Source organism: Acanthopagrus latus, chromosome 6 (assembly GCF_904848185.1).
Source record: "Acanthopagrus latus isolate v.2019 chromosome 6, fAcaLat1.1, whole genome shotgun sequence".
Lineage (NCBI taxonomy): Eukaryota > Metazoa > Chordata > Actinopteri > Spariformes > Sparidae > Acanthopagrus > Acanthopagrus latus.
In genome coordinates, this window is record NC_051044.1 from 20,722,655 (window position 1) to 20,740,596 (window position 17,942).

The 17,942-nt window shown below is 40.3% G+C and overlaps 1 protein-coding gene and 1 long non-coding RNA gene across 4 annotated transcripts in view; one reads left to right on the forward strand and one right to left on the reverse strand.

The window, feature by feature from the left end:
* Positions 1–276: 276 nt before the first annotated feature.
* The window catches only part of camk1b (calcium/calmodulin-dependent protein kinase Ib), a 32,630-nt gene continuing 14,964 nt past the window's right edge, over positions 277–17,942 (reverse strand). For 2 of the 3 annotated variants that reach the window (XM_037099619.1, XM_037099618.1), the window contains 10 exons: positions 11,900–12,031; positions 6,450–6,524; positions 4,773–4,911; positions 4,449–4,575; positions 4,072–4,147; positions 3,790–3,902; positions 2,972–3,050; positions 2,736–2,823; positions 2,030–2,147; positions 277–1,951 (listed from right to left, as the gene is read on the reverse strand). In XM_037099619.1, the coding sequence (XP_036955514.1) occupies positions 1,833–1,951; positions 2,030–2,147; positions 2,736–2,823; positions 2,972–3,050; positions 3,790–3,902; positions 4,072–4,147; positions 4,449–4,575; positions 4,773–4,911; positions 6,450–6,524; positions 11,900–12,031 (1,066 nt within the window). In that variant the 3' untranslated portion in view covers positions 277–1,832. The remainder of the gene's footprint in view (positions 1,952–2,029; positions 2,148–2,735; positions 2,824–2,971; positions 3,051–3,789; positions 3,903–4,071; positions 4,148–4,448; positions 4,576–4,772; positions 4,912–6,449; positions 6,525–11,899; positions 12,032–17,942) is intronic. The other variant, XM_037099620.1, reaches the window with a different exon arrangement.
* LOC119020373 lies at positions 2,155–3,783 on the forward strand. The gene is made up of 3 exons (XR_005075298.1): positions 2,155–2,293; positions 2,934–3,066; positions 3,250–3,783. It is a non-coding gene; the product is annotated as an uncharacterized LOC119020373 (long non-coding RNA).

Genomic DNA, 17,942 nt, shown 5'->3' on the forward strand with positions numbered 1-17,942 from the left:
TGAAGTGTGTGTAAAGAAACTGGATGGATGGATATGAATGAAGTGTCACTTTCACTGCGAGACGTCCTGAACGTCACCCTGAACAGTCTCATCTGAACAGGTTTCTTCTAGAAATCCAAATAAAGAACCAACGCGGCTACTTGTTTGTCAGTGCATGTCCTTAAAAAAAAAAAAAAGAGTGGGATAAATGACAAATGACAGCAAAGCACAAACTCTTCGTGCACACACGAACATAAAAAGCACAGATGGATGCACAGTAAAGATGAAGAGAGTCAATCTGATGCATATTCACATTCTTTAATCCAGGTTCTTTCTGATCAGGCTGCACGTGGAGGAAATGAGCCTGTAGAAGAATGTAAGAAGCAAAAAGGATTGTAATGACAGTACGATTACAGTACATGGTGATGGATGCATATCAAAATTTGGTTGCAGTTTTCTTTTTTTTTTTTTTTTGCTTTCAAAGAACCTACTTAATCCTACCAAGTCAGCCTAGTCTTGGGGACGGCTAAGCACACTGATCAATCTGTTTTCATGTTTTTTGAGCAAAATGCACTGTAGGATTTGTATTAAAATACATGAACACAGTTATTTAATGTGTGTCACAGAGGGAGCTAAAACACACGTCTGAAAAACAAAATATTTATTTGAAGGATTTCTTTTAAATAAGTGAGGCTCCTGGTGAAGCCTATTGTAGGTTTATTCATTTCATATCGTTATATTTGTCATTTCCATTTAGAGCAGATTCAGTGAATAACAAATGACATTATCATAATCAACACCGTGTGCCTCCCCTCTTTGATTACAGCACATAACTTTAACAGAAAGCATTAACCTGCATTTTAAAGCTAAAAATGTTGTACATACAAAATATGAAGTTAGAAGAAAAAGTCTGTCTGCATGAGGAGACAAAACCTTTCAGAAGCTACCCGATAATAAACCCATCATACTGTAAATCCTGAAGGCACCTTAGAGAAAGATATATCCCTGTGCTCGAGTGGCTAAAGAGGTTTGGGGTTAAAAAGAGAGAAGGGAGAAGCATTTTTACCTCTAAACCACGGCATGGAAACACTATATCGACACAGGAAAGGCTACAAAGATTGAGTTTTTTCATTGCATAAACTATTCTGTTACTGATTGTCTACAAGCTTTAAAGACAGAATGCAGATCTGTAAAATGACAAGATTTGACTCAATTTCATTTGAAATACGGAAACATATCGAAGTGCTCTATGCCTCTCCCCCTGTGCAAACTTTGCGCACAGCACTTCACCATCTGCATCATACTGCCTCTCTGCAACAGGGTATATTTATATAAGAAAACATGCATGGGGACACTCTCTCCTGATCATGCAGATATTGTTTTTGAATTTAAGCAGTAGGAGGTTAAAAAGACAACACAAAAAATATACAAAACAAACAGAGAGACAGGTTGAATCATGAGTAAAAACAGTGTCCAACAAGCTCTGTCCTGCTTCGGCAAAAACAATCCCCCCTGACATGCTGGTGGAGGAGCTCATCTTCCCCTCCTTCCTTTGTCTCCTCGCCCCATTTCAACTCATCCCAAACTACCAGCCCAGTCTGTAAAAGTGATCCTCTCTGGTGCATCATCATTATCATCAAGTCTCCCTCCTCCTCCTCCTCCCCCTTTCATCCCATTTTATGTCTTCCTTCTCAGGCGGACCGGGCTTGCTCCCCCTGCAGGCGAGAGGTTGGAATGACGCTGTATTCCTAACCAGATAAGGGGGAGATGGTGCCTCTGGTTCCACCAAAGGGGGTTAAAATTGGAAAGTCGCTGGGATTGGTTAGACAGGTTAAGTGGCGCAGGTGCGGGGATCACACCCTGCTGGTTGGGTGGCAGCGGTAGGTGCAGTTGGACAGATGGTCAGCTCCGCCTTGGACGTTCTGGGAGCACCCTCCCTCACAACACGCCTCTGGGAGACAAAATGGACATACTATCATTACTTTAGAACAGAGATATTATAATATTCTATTCACATACTATCTACTTAAGTAACTACGTGTGTGTGTACCTCCATCTTCCAGGTGAGTTTGGCATGGACTGGGCAGAGTGGGGTTGGGGCCCTCGCTACTGGTGCCCAGCTGGAGACGCCTCATGTGACGAACCACTGCTGTGGCGTTGAATGCTTGCTGCAAAGGAAAAGAAACGAATCCAATACAGCCCAGAAACCTGCAGCATCTCAATCATCTGAAACTGAAAGCTGACAGGGACTCGGAGAGCAGCCCAGTGCAGCTGCTCCAGACATTTTTTGCTATGTAGCCATCCCTACATCTCTGTGAGTTGAGAGCAGTTCATTATAAGACTGGTTTTGTTTTAGTTGTTTTAGCCCCCCAAAGAATTAAACTGTACAGTATTTGGCGAAAGAAAAGAGCAAAGATAAAAGAAAGGATTTAGGATTTAGTGTAGCACAATTTCACCATCATTTTGTGACCCCATGTATTTATCTGACAACCCTCAAGGGGGTCACCCAGGTTGACAATCACTGGCAGATTTGCGGCCGTCCCCAAGTCTTTAATGCTTCTTACAATTCAACATCCATCCCCAGAAGTTAAAATTAAATACGTCTGTACTGGAATGAGTCCCGAGGTTCAAACCAATCCAGACTTTTAATGAAGCTACTCTTTATTCTCTCCATGTGCCCCAAAGGGGAAATATGCATAAATCATGCATATAAGAAAATCAAAGTGCATCCAAGATAAACTGGAAATCTTACTTACCTTCCACTTGCTTTTAGCAAAATTCTTCTTTATCTGAGCACTGACAGACTCATGGATGTTCTTATCCAGAGCGGTATCCCCCGCAATCCTGGCAAACAGATGGGCAAGGAGACATTAGTGTGTGTCACATGTGTAGTCACTGTATTAATAAGAATTAATCATCAGAGAATAATCAGAGAACAAAAATCTTGTGTGCAGTGTGAGTGCATCATGAAAGACAAGAATGGGACCGGTACCAGGGGTGCTGCAGAGCCTGATCACAGGTGTAACGTACGTGGGGATCTTTCTCCATCAGGTGGACTATGAAGTCTTTAGCTAGTGAAAAAGAAAGGTGAGACAAGTAATATTGATAAACTCAATTTATTGATGAATGTGTTACGTGTTTAAAATTGGATACACTTTAATGTAACTATTCGTCAGTATCTAACTGCTGTAAACAAGAGAAAACAAATCTCTAGGTAATTCCCGCATGACAGAGAATTGGCTGCTGCATCAGTTGTATAATTTGTTCTAGAAGTTGGAGATCGAGAGCAGAAAAATAGTAGAGACCCAATCCAAGAGCCAGGACTGGGAAGAACATCAACATGGGATCATTGCTTTGGCTCGTGGGCTCAACAGCTGCAATGTGGAAGGTAGGGATCGGAAAAATTATTTAGTGGCTTAGAAAATCCAGACATCATTTTCTCTGTATAAGAAAGAGCTTTACTGGCTTTGGAAACAAACTCTTGCTTAAAAGTGTCTCTGTTGTACACAGGACTTGCTAAAGGTGAGAAGTGTCAGGTGTGTGAGTGGATGTTAACAAGCCCCAGCTGAATACTTCAGGTTGGGGAGTTTTTGCTGTAAGATCAGATCTGTGTGTAGCAAAGAGGAAAACTTGATTGTTACATGTACCAGAACCGTTGAGAACTGGTTCCAATTCGTCTGATCCATTGGAATCGTTTCAGAGCAATTTCACAGCTTTAACCATTGTTTTTCCTCTAGATTGGCTCTGACTCTGTGTTATATCTACATCAATGTCATGCTGAGAGGACTGGAGAAAAACAGCTTGTTGTACCTGAATCAGAGATATCGTCCCAGTAAGGAGAATCAAACTCATATTCTGCCTTCAGGATCTGTTCAAACAGTTTGGCGTCATTCTCGTCATAGAACGGAGGGTAACCACACAACCTGAGAAACACAGGAGAGCACATACGTCATTGCTAATCTGAGATGTGCGGGAACTTTTCAACTAGGAGTTGCATGCTAGGAGATTTAAAGAACAATGAATAAATCTGTGTGGAAATAAATGTATCCCTCCTGTGTTTGGTTATTTCCATGTCTTAGAAGGTGTACTTACAGAATGTAGGCTATTACGCCAATAGACCAGCAGTCCACGGCTTTACTGTAGGGTTTCTGAGCCAATACTTCAGGGGCTGAAAGAACAAAACATGGTAATCCGAGTGTGTAAGGAAAGATAGATATTTAAGTTTGACACATATTCAGCACTATTAGTATGTTAACCATGAAAAAAAGTTGCTCATTTTATAGGAAAGCACTTCAGGCAAACTAACTTTGTCTAAAATGGGCTCAAATTACTCACAACTTAAACATTGTTGTTAGCCAAAGATTAGCTGTTGACACTGCGCGCATATCACATCTACAGTATTCTCTTCCATTTTAAGGATTTATCAGAAGCTGATTTATCTAATCTAAGACAGTATCTGGCGTCCTTACCAACATATCCCGGTGTTCCACATGCCGTTGACATCACGCTACCGGAGCCCTCAATTTTTGACAGCCCAAAGTCACTGATCATGATCTTGGAGTCTTCATCCATGCTGTAATAGAGCAGATTCTCTGGCTGTGGTGGGGAGAGACAGAGCCAATAATAGAAATGTTAATTAAATACTATCATGCACCTCCATCTCCACGTGTTAAGAGCAAAGCCACTAAAATGGAAATTACAGATACTTTCAAAACATTTTTACTTGGTTTGTATTTGTGAGTCAGTAAATGGATGACACAGTGCTGACCATCAGACTCTGACCCTGAACTAACCTTGAGGTCACGGTGCACAATGCCCATGTCATGGAGGTATTTGACGGCATCCAGAATCTGCTGAATGAGTTTACTGGCGTCCTTCTCTGTGTAGAAGCCCTTCTCTATGATACGATCGAAGAGTTCCCCGCCAGAGACCCTGCAAAGAAAATAATAATTTATGAAAGATGCACATAAACAATTTTTTCAAGCAAAAAAGTCAGACATTTGCCAGTTTTAGCTTCCTTAATGAAAGGATTTGCTGCTTTTCTTCGTCAATAATGACAGTAAATGAAGAGGCTTTGGGTTTTGGACTATTAGTTAGACGAAAGAAACTATTTCAAGGTGTCACTTTGAGCTCTAGGAAATTGTGAGCATTTTTCACTTTTTTTCTTATTATTTTATTTCTTTTACATTTTACAGATTAATTAATAATGATGAATCCTGAAAATATACTGCAGATTAATTCATAATGAAAGTGATTGTTAGTTGCAAGCCAACATTAAAGAGATGTGAAGCTTGGGTTGAAAATTGTAGAAATAATAAAGTCAGCTGATTGCTGAGACAATTTTACATGTTGATGGTTGCAACAGAGAAATAGTATGAAAGAGACAAACTGCCAGAGATTGAGAAAGTAAAGGCAGGAGGGAAAGATTAAATGGGGACTTTCTACTACCTCATTAATCTGAACAAGAAGCAAACTTGTTTATTTGTTTTGTTAGTTGTAAATAACTGCAATAACTGTAATAGTCTACATGATATATGTCTCTTACAAACACATTTATGAAGATAGAAACACGAAAGCATGTCATTGAGGGAGTCTTACTGTCTGATGTGACTGTTATTAGATGTAGAAACCACTAGATGGAGACTTGCTCTTACAATATTAATATGTGCACTAACACTCACACACAACTTTGGAAGGGAAGCTGGAAAGATTTAGAAGACAAACAGGTGTGTTCATGGGTTTTTAAAGGAGAGCTGACCTGTGATAACCACTGTGTCACCTTGCCGGCCAGATACTTTCAGTTCCTTCATGATATATTACCACTTTTACAACTCCTTGCAACTCTTCCTTGACGTTGTTGGGTCAAATTAAAGATAAAGATTGAATAAGTGGATCCATTACTGTGGTGAAGCCCTGGACGTTACATCTAAGAGTCATGAATCAGAGGGAATAAAAGACATTTTGCAAGGACCCCCACAATCAGTTTATGAGGGGACACAAACACATTGCAGAGGAATGACACATATTAGTCCGTCCCTTGATCTCAATGCACCCTTCCCTCTCTGCCGCTGTCTTTTATCTCTCTGATTTGCCGCTGACTGTGATAAATACATAAATAATTTATATTTTTTGGAGCCAGTTAATAGTGCTCCTGATCTTGATTTTCTTTTGCTCTCTCTCTCTCTCTCTCTCTCTCATTCGCTCTCTGACATTTCCGTAGTCGAGGTGGGCGGGAGGCTGACAGGTTGCAGGTGTGAGGGCGAACTCCCCACTGGTGTTCACGAGTGGGCAGAGGACTGTGTTTGCCTGCCTGCGTGTGTGCGTGCAGTTATGCATATGCGAGTGTGTTACGGAGTGCAATTAATGGCATGTGACATCCAGTGTGTGGGAGATAGCACAAGTAGGGAGCTTGAAACACACATCGCACGTAAAAAAACAAGTCACACAAACCCACACACGTGAATACTCACAGTTGCATGACAAGGTAGAGGTGTGATTTACTTTCAAAGATCTCTTCCAGAGACACAATGTTGGCATGTTTAATCCTGTGAGGAAGAAGAGAACAAGAATAAAGTGAGAGATTAATAATAATAATTATACTAGACATTTTTATTTAGCAAGTAGTCTTTCACATGACTTTTGTCTGCAGAAAGGGAAAAAAATCCCTGGTTGTCGAAGAATTTCTTTAAATGTTTCCCAACAGGTCGAGTTGGGACAGTCAGTGTATGTCCCCTCCACAGAGCTTCATCCAGCGGCCACATGTACTTCTTACTGACTGGAGACAAGGCTACACTGTGTAGTGGCGCATAGCTGCCCTAACTGGCTGAACTCTGCTTCCCCTTGAGACCCGTGGGTGTAGTGACAGGGGTGAGAAGCTGACCCACTACATCTAGATTCATATTGCACTTCTCTGTCTGACCAGTGTTTACAGCTATCATACCTTAAATACACCCACTGGCCACTTTATTGTGTACACCTGTACAATCTAATGCAATCCAGCACAAATGCACACCTTATGAAGTGAAAACTGGGTGTATGTCAAAATGTCACAAATACATACAATTTCTGTCTCTTTACTATTAAGTGTTATTTACTTACTTAGCATGACTGTGATGCATTATGAGCATCGTATTTGCATTTCAGTTGAAGCACTTCCTCAATTGTGCTTTAACAAGAGGAACCTATGTATTGTAAACTATGGTGACTTAAGTGTCTGTTTGCACCAAACTATATGTGGGAATATGATGTTGCTTTAAACCAATCTTATACTTTTAAACAATTTGAATATGTAACGGTAGTTTCACCTCCCATCGTGATAAATGTTGGTTGGGTTTTAAACTTTACTACAGTTTTTGTTTGGTCGTGGGTTGTATGCTGTTGGATTTTGAACCAGACCAACATGGCAACTCGTTTAGAAACTTTCTCTAATATTACAAATATAGCTCAGTGAAATGAGCTGTGAACTTGTGACTGGATTATTGAAGAAACATATTAAACCATAGGGTGTGGATACTTTCAACTTAAAAGGGGCTCTGTGCAGTTTACACTCAGTGTCTCCCACCAAAACAACAGCGTGTATCCTTGAGATCACATGTTGACTTTGTTTCCTCATGAAGTATTTACAAAGCCGATTTAAAATCATGCCTCATCTATGTTTGCCAGCATTCTTTCTCTTCACTGTGTCTGCTGGCATATTACCATCACCAACTGTGGATGAGTGAATAAGCATTTGAGCAATGACAGGATGTGAATCATGCATCTCGGCCCTGCATGCTGGCCTTATTTGCATGCGCAACACACATAGACCAATATGCAAATACTTGTGAACATATTGCTCCATAGCACTACTAACGATTTAAAGCTTCACTGGGAGCCTTTGACTGATTTCGTTTGTGTATTCTCTATAGGTAAGTAGTTCCTGGACATTGACTGCCAGTTTGAGGGTTATTGAGTTGAACTGAAGACAGGAAGACAAGGACAACACAAAGCCATGTGTCTGAGCTGTGTAGCCGATGTAACTGTGTATGCGTCAGCCTGAGCTCATTCTGGATTACAGCAGTGACTCTGATCCAGATTGTAACAATGCTTGGACATCTTCATTCATCTGCTTAGCTCAGTGAGGAAGGAGAAATGGACCCAGTGAAGGATGAATGATGGATTAAACCTGCTCAGTGAGCACACACGTGTGAACCCGTGTGAGCGTGCACTTTCTCACACCATAAGAGAAGGTCAGATACATGCACTGAGACAGTGGGGACTTTAACTTGGATTTCTGTGCAGGTGTGTTTTCTGTTTGTGTGGGTGATGACCCAGAAGGTCAACACTGGTCAGGGTGATTGTCAGAGAGCTGAAATGTCTACTGAAGGCTGGTGAGTCATCCGCTGACCTCTGTCAGTACCAATGTGGTCTCACAGGGCATCAGAATACAGAAGTCAGCAAATTACAAAATAGAGCTGCATGCTCTGCAGCCAGTATCCAATACATCAGACATCGGGGTGAAAGTGACAGACATACTGAATCTTAGAGCTTCCCAACAATTAATTACAAAATCGATGTTTATTGAGGAAACTTTTGTTGGATAAATGCCTTCTCTGAATTGTTAACAGCTGTGAGTGAAGCACAGCTTCCGGTCCTCTGGCATCACTCCTATTATTCTTTAAGCTTTCTGCACATTAACTTTGTGATTTATTTGTCCTTCTCACAGCTTTGACACAATTTATCAATTTTCTCCAGAGCAATGAGTGGGCTGGCCCTGAAGGAATGGATGCTTCTCACAATATTTCTGGGACCATAAAAGTTTCTGTGGTGGGACAAATTATATAGATAAATAGTCTTATCCATTCCTTTTCTTGTATTTCCTCTTGAATCTCAAGAGGGTTTCATTCATTACAGAGAAGACAATCAGATTTCTCCTACCGTTAGAGCTGACTTTCTGGCAACTTACTTACGTGCTTATAAATGTAGCCATTCATAACACAGGTTAAGATTTGGGTATTAAGGAAAGAAAGCCCTGTGTCCCATAACTTTTAGTTCTATATTTGGATTTTAGCATTAATGACAGAGCCACGTGACAGTACTGGCTCAAACACATGTTTCAGAGATATTATAGACATGTTAATGAACGTTCTCTGATTTTCAGAGCCTCCGCAGCAACTTCACAACTATTCCTCTGATTGGCATGGTGACAAGTGACTTAGCAGAGTGTGATTAGTCACTGTATTTGCACGTCTGCGTTTGGGGTAAATATTTGGTCTGGATAAAATGGAGGAGAAGGAACAGCCAGCTACACAATGTGATATCATGACTATGTTAGTGGTACATCAAACTCCCATTAGTAGTTAATGTTGTTACTGTTAATTGTTAATACATTAACTGTTACAAGTGATTTACTTAGGCCAGAATAACCAACAATAAATTTACAGTAATCATTAAAGAAAAGTCAAAATGACATGTTGGCTCTGGCATCACAGGAAGACGCAAATACAAAGTCCTTTCAGCGTGACTTACTCCTGTGGTCAAAAACAAGACCCATTTATGTGGGAAAAGATCAAAAAACGGCAGGCAGTGAGTTTCATAGTACATCTGTCACACTCAGGGAATAAAGAATTGGACCCAAATGCTTACAGAAGAAAGCGGCAGAATGAATTCAGTGATTCATTGATGCAATAACTCACAGCCAGACACTGGCAGGCAGGTACAGGTCCAGCTAAACGTGCAAACAATAGATGCTCAAAAAACAAAAGCACAAAGCAAGAAGCCAACAAAGCAACAACCACGAACTGGCGGCGAAACATAGAATCTGGGCCGGTGTGTGAATGAGTGACTGATGAGGGTAATGAGATTCAGGTGTGCAGAGATAAGCAGGGAAGCTCAGGTGAGGGGAACGAGGCGATTGGAGGGCAGATGGGCGTGGCAGGATCAGGAATAACAACATCATGGACACAACAGTTGGACTTTACATTTACACAGGTAACATGATCAAATTTGTGTCATTAATACTTCTGACCCCTTTCACACTAGAGAAAAAACACTAACACCGATTAACATCTGGCTGTTGTCTTTTGCTGATATGAATACCATGGGCAACTCTCGACAGCGTTGAGAAGGAAGTGAGATATCTCACTCCTTGAATTGTATTAAGACTTCTTCAGTCGGGAATACGATGCCCTGCTTTTTATTGTTTCTTGTTTTGGGACATGTTTGGGAAAAATGTGACATATCAGAAAAAAGACAGAAGCACAAATTCAGGTATTGGCAACGGAAAACGAGTCAGCTGGCTATTTTTAGTATGTTCACCAGTGTCTGAAGATCCTTAAAAGGGGTGTCAGTTTGGTCTGGCTGTTGTGTTCAAACATCTGGCTGTGATTACATCTTTATCTTGGTTGAATAATTCAAAGGGAGGAAACGTGGATGACCTCCACCGCAGGAATCAAAGGAACCGCAAATGCTGAGATATTGCACTATTTCTGCTAAAAATTGCACCCATTCAGCTCAGCAGATTATATCTGTTTAACTCCTAAATGTTACCAGTAATGAGGCAGGGAAGAGCACTGAGACTGAATCTAAACAATATCATTACAAACTGTAAAACCAACAGTGATCTGACAGACTGCAGAGCTGAGGGGAGCTGCAGAGTCCCTGTGGGTTCATCACTATGAGTCACCCATTTCCCATTGCATGAAGACATTCTTTCTATTGTCAATAAAAAAAATATTGTTTAGTTCAGCTGGGAATGTGCAGTTTACCTTTTTGTGTGAGAGTGTCAGAACCCTTCCCTGAGCTCTGTGTACCGAGGGGGAGTTGAGGATGACGAGTCAAAATGAGTAATGACACCTTCACATGACTCTACGCAAACTTCAGACAGAGCAGGCGAATCATGATTTTCAGGCCAAGTTTAATCAGTTTACCTTTTTTATCAAATTTGCAACCAATCAGCTAACTATCACCCCACCACTCTCATTCCACCATCCTCACCTCAGGAGGGATCATAGCTGTATATTGGCTGGAGTTGTGTCTCCTGTAACCCAGGCAACAAGAGCTCTAAAAATAACTTGGGACCCAATGTAGATCAGCCATTTTCACCATGGCTTGTAATTCCCCACATCTAAAGAGAAGTACGTTTGAAGCGCTCCACAATTACAGCCAGTCTTATTGTCCCTTACCTTTGTCTTTACTTGATAAAATGTGTATGTGTGTGTCTTGACTCCGTATTACAGGCATAACCACTTATATTTGCAATTCAAGTCCAGAAATGAAGGTTAAGGTAAATTTGATGTATTTCGTTTAGGCCAGGTCACAGATCAGTATGTGTAACACTGTGATCAAGATATAATTCGACTGTATAGTAATATAAATTGACTGATGTAGATATTGTTTTTACTGTTCTGTTTGCTTAAGTTTAGGGGTCCGTGTATACTTCCAATAGAATGTGTGGTTTATCCAGATTGACCAGAAATACATCAGATATTTCATCCCCACGTCAAATTATATTCGACTCTATTGAATTGCACCTGGGCTAATAAAAGCAACACTAACTAGATGCCTACCTGCCAACAGAAGTAAGTGAGAAAATGTATTTTCTTTCCACTATTTTGGATGAACTGGCCCTTTAACTCTCCTATTGGGAAAGTGTTCAACCATAATTGATCATGTTACTACAGCACAGACCATACATGACATCTATATGATATCCAGTAATGTGACACAACTTACATGATGCAGTAATGGAGATACAGCGATGAAAAATTAAGCATCGTAAACCTTGTGGCTAGTATTTCAGATGCAGGCATTTGTAACACAAGCATTCAAAGGGTTTTTTTCCTCACAGTACAGTTATTTTGTTAAGCATCATGTTTTCTACTTCATACATAAATATGTGGTTTATAAATGTTATTTTCTCAAATCACAGAGGTCTACTTACTTGTGCAGGACTGCGATCTCATTCTCAATGCTGTTTTCCTTTCCCTCTAATGCCTTCTTGGGGATACACTTGATAGCCACCAACTTCTGGGTCCTCTTCTCCTCAGCCAGGACCACCTCAGAGAAAGCTCCCCTGAAACACAAACACGCAGGTCAGACCGTTCGACCTCGGTACATCTATCTTCGAGTGTTGAGGCAGAGCTGTGTGACAGTCTGGAAAGAAAAAAGGAAAAAAAAAAAAAAACTCCTACTCTAAATTAGTCCAAACTTTTGTGATAACTTGGCAGCATGCAACTAAGTGCTGGTAGAAATTGTAGCCTGCTGATGCCAGGTTGTGTTTATTTTAAACTTCAGCCTCCTCCTGAAGTCTTTGGGGCTGTTGCTGCTGAGTCATGCTTTGGAGAGGGAACAACGTAGTGGGATGATTTGATAGCGTAGATATAAAATGCTGAGGTTCTTCTTTGTGATGATTTTTGCCAAAACTCTTTTCTTTCTTTCAACATTTTTCACTGATATGACAGTTAAAAAACTGTTTTGACAGATTTTCACAAAATTCAATCACTTGTATGTGTGTGTGTGTGTGTTTGAGCCAGTGTAATTCAGTAGTTTACATGAAGGTATATATGTAAGTAGATAATACAGTTCACCATAGCTAGGTTCATAAACATAATAAACATTAAAACAACAGAGCAGCTTACTCCATGTATTATTCAAATTTAGCACATAACACTGAACAGTGAGCGGTTTTATGCTAGATTGTGACAAGCTGAGGTATGCACAGCTACAACATGGACTGGCTTTGACACCTTCTTCAATAAACAGCCACATTTCTTTCTCTTTTGCTCTCTTTGTGTCTCCTTGCCAACAAAATCAATACTGGAAAACAAGCAGCAAAAAAAGCTCAAAGTCGCATTAAAAAATGTTTAGCATTTTCCCATGACCCGTTTAACAGCAGAGGCAGACATTTCTTATGACCTCTGGCATTTTGGCTGTGCGCCAGAGATTTTCTGACTGAGATCCAGAAAGCTGCAGAAAAACAATATGGAACCCTGACCCACAATTTTCAAGTGACAACTGCACAAGGAGTGGAGCGGGAAGGAAAGGAACCGTTGAACATGAATACTGGTTTAGTCGAGTGTGAGCAAAGTGTGACAGAAATGCTGGGGGAAAAGCAGCATAGGAGCCTACATTATACCTAGGCTACAGATGATTTATGGTTAATAAGGTCACAAGGAGGAGCTTTCACACACTGTGATCTGCTTTCTCTATTTTAATTCATACAGTTTTAGTCGTAGACCTCCTTGAGGCATAAAGGGCAAATAGAGAAGGAAGAAACACTCAGGTGTATATAAAGGCATTCCAGTAGCTAGTCGCAACGCAAAACATCTGTGCATCCTGTAAATTTATGCTGTGTCTACGTCACAGGGGACAGATTGTAGAGATTGTGGCAATTACCATGTTTACTCATCAGTGCACTTCACCAGACAATTCAAAACAGTCGTGTGATTGCAGAGCTGGACACGCACAGGTTAAAAAAAAAAAAAAAGGTATCTGTATTTGTTCTGGCTTTCTGTATTATTAAGTGCCAACTTGGATGTTAATGTAAATGCTATTTGCAAACTGAACACTGGTAGTTAACGTTATTAAGAAAAAGCATGACAAACTTACACTGTCCCAGCCAGGAAAGCTGTTCTTTAAGTAACACACAACTGCAATGTTTCACACAAACCATTAAAAGCTCCAACTTATGTTCATGGTTCACCTCATCTGAAGAAAACAAAAGTGCTGGATAAGTGTGGTTCAATTTTCTTATCAGATTTCACTCATACTTCCTCTGATGTTCTGATGTTCCCAAGCACCCATTGACTCAACTTCAACTTGTGGTGAACAAATGCATGTTTATTTTGGAACAGCCCAGCATCTATTCAGTACATTAACAATGCTGCCAGTATTGCTTGCTGTGTCCACATGATGAAGCACGTCTCTGCCCCTCCAAAACATGTGGTTCTATGGTTAAAGCTGCAACATGGACACTGATCATGTCATCTGAATTTCTGCATCACTGTTGGAAAGCATACAAAGACACAAAGATGAGACTTATAAAAACTATAAAATATTTACAAGGGAACTTTTTAAAGGTTTGGAAACATGTGAAATACATGTATGTCAATTATACCAGCCAAGGGTGTGTGAATGTGTACCATATATTTGGTGTGTGCATATGTGTGTTTGTGTGTGTGTGTGTGTGTGTGTGTGTGCGCACGTGGGGTGGGGGTGTCAGCTGTCAGTCCTTGCCAAACAGTGTCTCATTGGCCACATATAGCTGCATGTGTGGGCAGAGAGGAACCACAACTTTCCAGTCACTAGATTCATAAACACTTTATCAGCATTACCAAAACAAGAAAGATCTGGTTACATGCCAATGTGACCAGAAAAGAAAGTGTGTAACTCCAGACCACAGCCCCTCTATTTTGTTTTCTCCACAGCTACAATATGTGAACCTCAACAATGAAGATTACTGATGTCTTGATCCACAGTGTGTTTGACTACATATATGTAGATCATAGTTGACAACGGTGTTACTGTTGCTTACAATTGTAATGGCTACTGCATTTATTTATAGAAAGCAGCCTTTCTAATTAAAACAATATCATTGAGATGGGATTCTTGCAAATGTCTCACTCTATCAGGGATCCCCAATCCCAAGATTGAGAAACTCAAGCCAAGTCTGAAAGGTGTCAAAGGAAAGCATGTACAAAAATAATACAGCAAAAGGGACAGTTAAGTTAAATAAGGAGCAGATGCTACTAGCTTACTTACACAATAGTGTTAAAAAAAGTATATTTATTCCCTGTCAGATTTTATCAACACAACCTCAAAGCACAGAACACCTAATCCATTTACAGATCAAAGTGACCATTATCCTGACAACGAGGCCTTGCGGACACATCTCAAAAGAAAGTAAAACTGCCACAGAAAGGCCATTAGCTTTGGCAGAAATCCAGCTATGTGGAGGAGGTCGTCAGAGCTGCAAATTCCTTTGTAGCATCTGGAGGATTTAGTTGACATTCTCCATGCACCCACCACTGACAGACCGAGGGGCTCTGGGGAAGTGTCATACAGTGGCTCACACAAACATTGGGAAAATCTGAGAACACTAATAGGTCTTTGACTATGGAGAGTCCCATTGTCAGTCTGTTATTTTGAACCACTTCTTTGTCTTGTGAAATAATGACATAATGCTGGGAATTATACAGATTTCTAATTGTTTAAGATGGTTTGATGTCAACATTTATAAGTGGTATTATAAATAATTTAACTGGTTGCACTTCTGGCTCCTAATTGCTTTCACTTGCAAAGTAAGTGAAACAACAATCCTAGTTCAGCTGGACTGTACATAATGGCTGTGAAAAATCAATTGTCAGAAGCAGAAGCTATTTATCCCCGACTTCCTGTCAGCAAATGGCACCACACATTGTTTACATGAAGTCCCAGGAGATACTTCCGTCTTTCTGAATTTCAGTAAACTGTGGGGACACATTTTCATGGTGCCAGGCAACAATCTCTAACACAACAGCTTTTAAAACAACAGATTCCACATATTGTGGACTATGCAACAGTTCCATAAAACAAGGCTTTTTACCAATTACACTGTTTATTCTGGGCGCGATAGCAATTATCATAACTCTATTAGCTGGCTATTGTCGGCTTAGTTATACTGCCAAAATGTTTTTCCCACCTTAACACTCAGTGTTGTGTTACCAAAATGATAAACTCTGAGATTAGGTGGATTTTCACTTGCACTGATGAAGAAAGGGAGATGCTACCTTATATAAAACCTGTCTTTCAACAGCTACATCAGCCACTTCATTTCAACTACAGGGATGGAACAGAAGAAGAACAAGTCTTTTGAGAGGCTGTGGGACAGATGTCACACTAAGCTTAGTTGATTACTTGACATCTCTTCAAAATGTTCACCCTCAAAGCACAGCATTGGCTCTAAAATGAGAAAGAGAGGCAAAATACCTTGAAGTGGAGAAAAAAACAAGCTAAAGTCTGCTTGCTGCTGACACAGCACAGACTCAAGAAATAAGAAGAGCATAATTGTGCTGAATATTTGATGGGTGCCGAGCAGTGTAGTGAGTTTGCGGAGAGCTTAATCCTTGCAAAGGTTTCGGCTGGATTATAAGGTAAACAACCATGTTTACTGAGCTGTTCCTGTTCTTAACAGGACATTCTTATCACCACCGTGGGAGTGTCCAGGAAGAGGATACACACACACACACACACACACACACACACACACACACACACACACACACACACACACACACACATACATACACACACACACAGAGCTATTAGCCACTAAACCCTAAGACACGCTTACTGCCACTATCCAAACAGTCGGGCGTGTTCTCAGACATTCACTGAGCAAATACTTTACACAAGAGTTTAAATATAAACTGGCAGCATTACATTTAAATATGTGGCGCCCCACAGTAAATATTTACATGTCAATGAAACGACATATATTCCAATGATTGACATCGTCCTATAGTGCACAAATCCTGTATCCAAATAGTGGATAACAGGCAGCCTTTCTACTTTCACTGCTGAAGAAGTTCAAATATTAGCATAGTTCTTCCACTCAGTTAACCTCTTTATTACATCACTCTTTTCTGTCTCTAAGAAAGCTGCTTGCTTAAAATATAGACTCTGCGTTGCTTAGTTTCCGTTGTCGCTACAAGCAACCTTTCCGTGTGCGTATCCCGTGATGCCTCACTCAGTGCATCAAAGCAATTCAAAACCAAGGAATTATGATCTCAAATGCCATCATGCATTCATGTGTGCTCACTCCCATATAACATACAGGCAGGAGCAAACATGAGAAACAAGAGGCTGTAGTCACATCCACAAAGATTAAAGCAGACGAGCTCTAATGATTTAAACTGACAACTTAAAAGACCATAAATCTACTGATAAATATTAGTGACACGCTTTTACATGCAATCATCACAAGACAAACTCAATCTGCACGAGATGGGCAGGGCCCGCTCTCTATTTGCTATTAATGCCATTTTTCAACAGCTCAGTATCCTTTCCCTACATGTTTTAATATCAGTCTTTGTTCCGATAGTAAGACAAACAAGGATCCCCCTCTTGTATGCTGTGGTGTTTTGTGAAAAGACATCCTCCTTGACTGTAAGCCATGTATTTCTTTCCTGTAAATCCCATGTTTCTCTTGTGCCATCTGTCCTGCTGGGAAGTTGGTCAAGAAAGTATATAAGCAGATGACAAAACGGTAACTGTGGAAAGGTCAGAGAGAAATGGAGAAGGACCATCTGGTCCAATCAGAGCTGAGAGGTACCCAACTGTGATACTGGCCGTGAAACATAAAAAGACCATCTTTACTCTGTGGGAGATCTAAAAAACCAAACCGCAATCGCTCACTTTATCTGTTAACTAGCACAATGCAGACTAGTGTAAGCAAACACTATGAGTTATATTTAGAGCTCCAATTAAATACATAGAGCAATTTTAGCAATAGTAGACATATTTTTCCCAAATATTGAAGGGAAATGTATAATTGTGAGACCATAATAACCCTGTTTGGATCCCTTGGTAAAGAGGTAAGACCTTAAAGCTGCTATTATCATTACTTTTAGATTCACAATGGATCAAATCACTGTATGGCACATAACAGTATTGATAACATTTTTCAGCTCATTGTTTTGGTTTTATGGCCAGTAGAGCTGTAAATGATTAACTGATTAATTAACAAAAAGAAAATACACAGTTTGGACAAGTGGAATTTGAAGATGTCACTTTAGGCTCTGGACAATTGTGATGAGCATTTGTCCCAATTTTTAGACGTTTTAGAAAAAGAGGATTACAGTAATAAACTGATCCTGAAAACAACTGGCAGATTAATCGATAATGAAAATCATTGCTGCAGCCCTAATGGCAAAAACATTACTTTTTTGGTTTACGCTCATGACTTTAATCAGCACTGTTCTGAATGCTCCAGGAAGCTGTTTCTG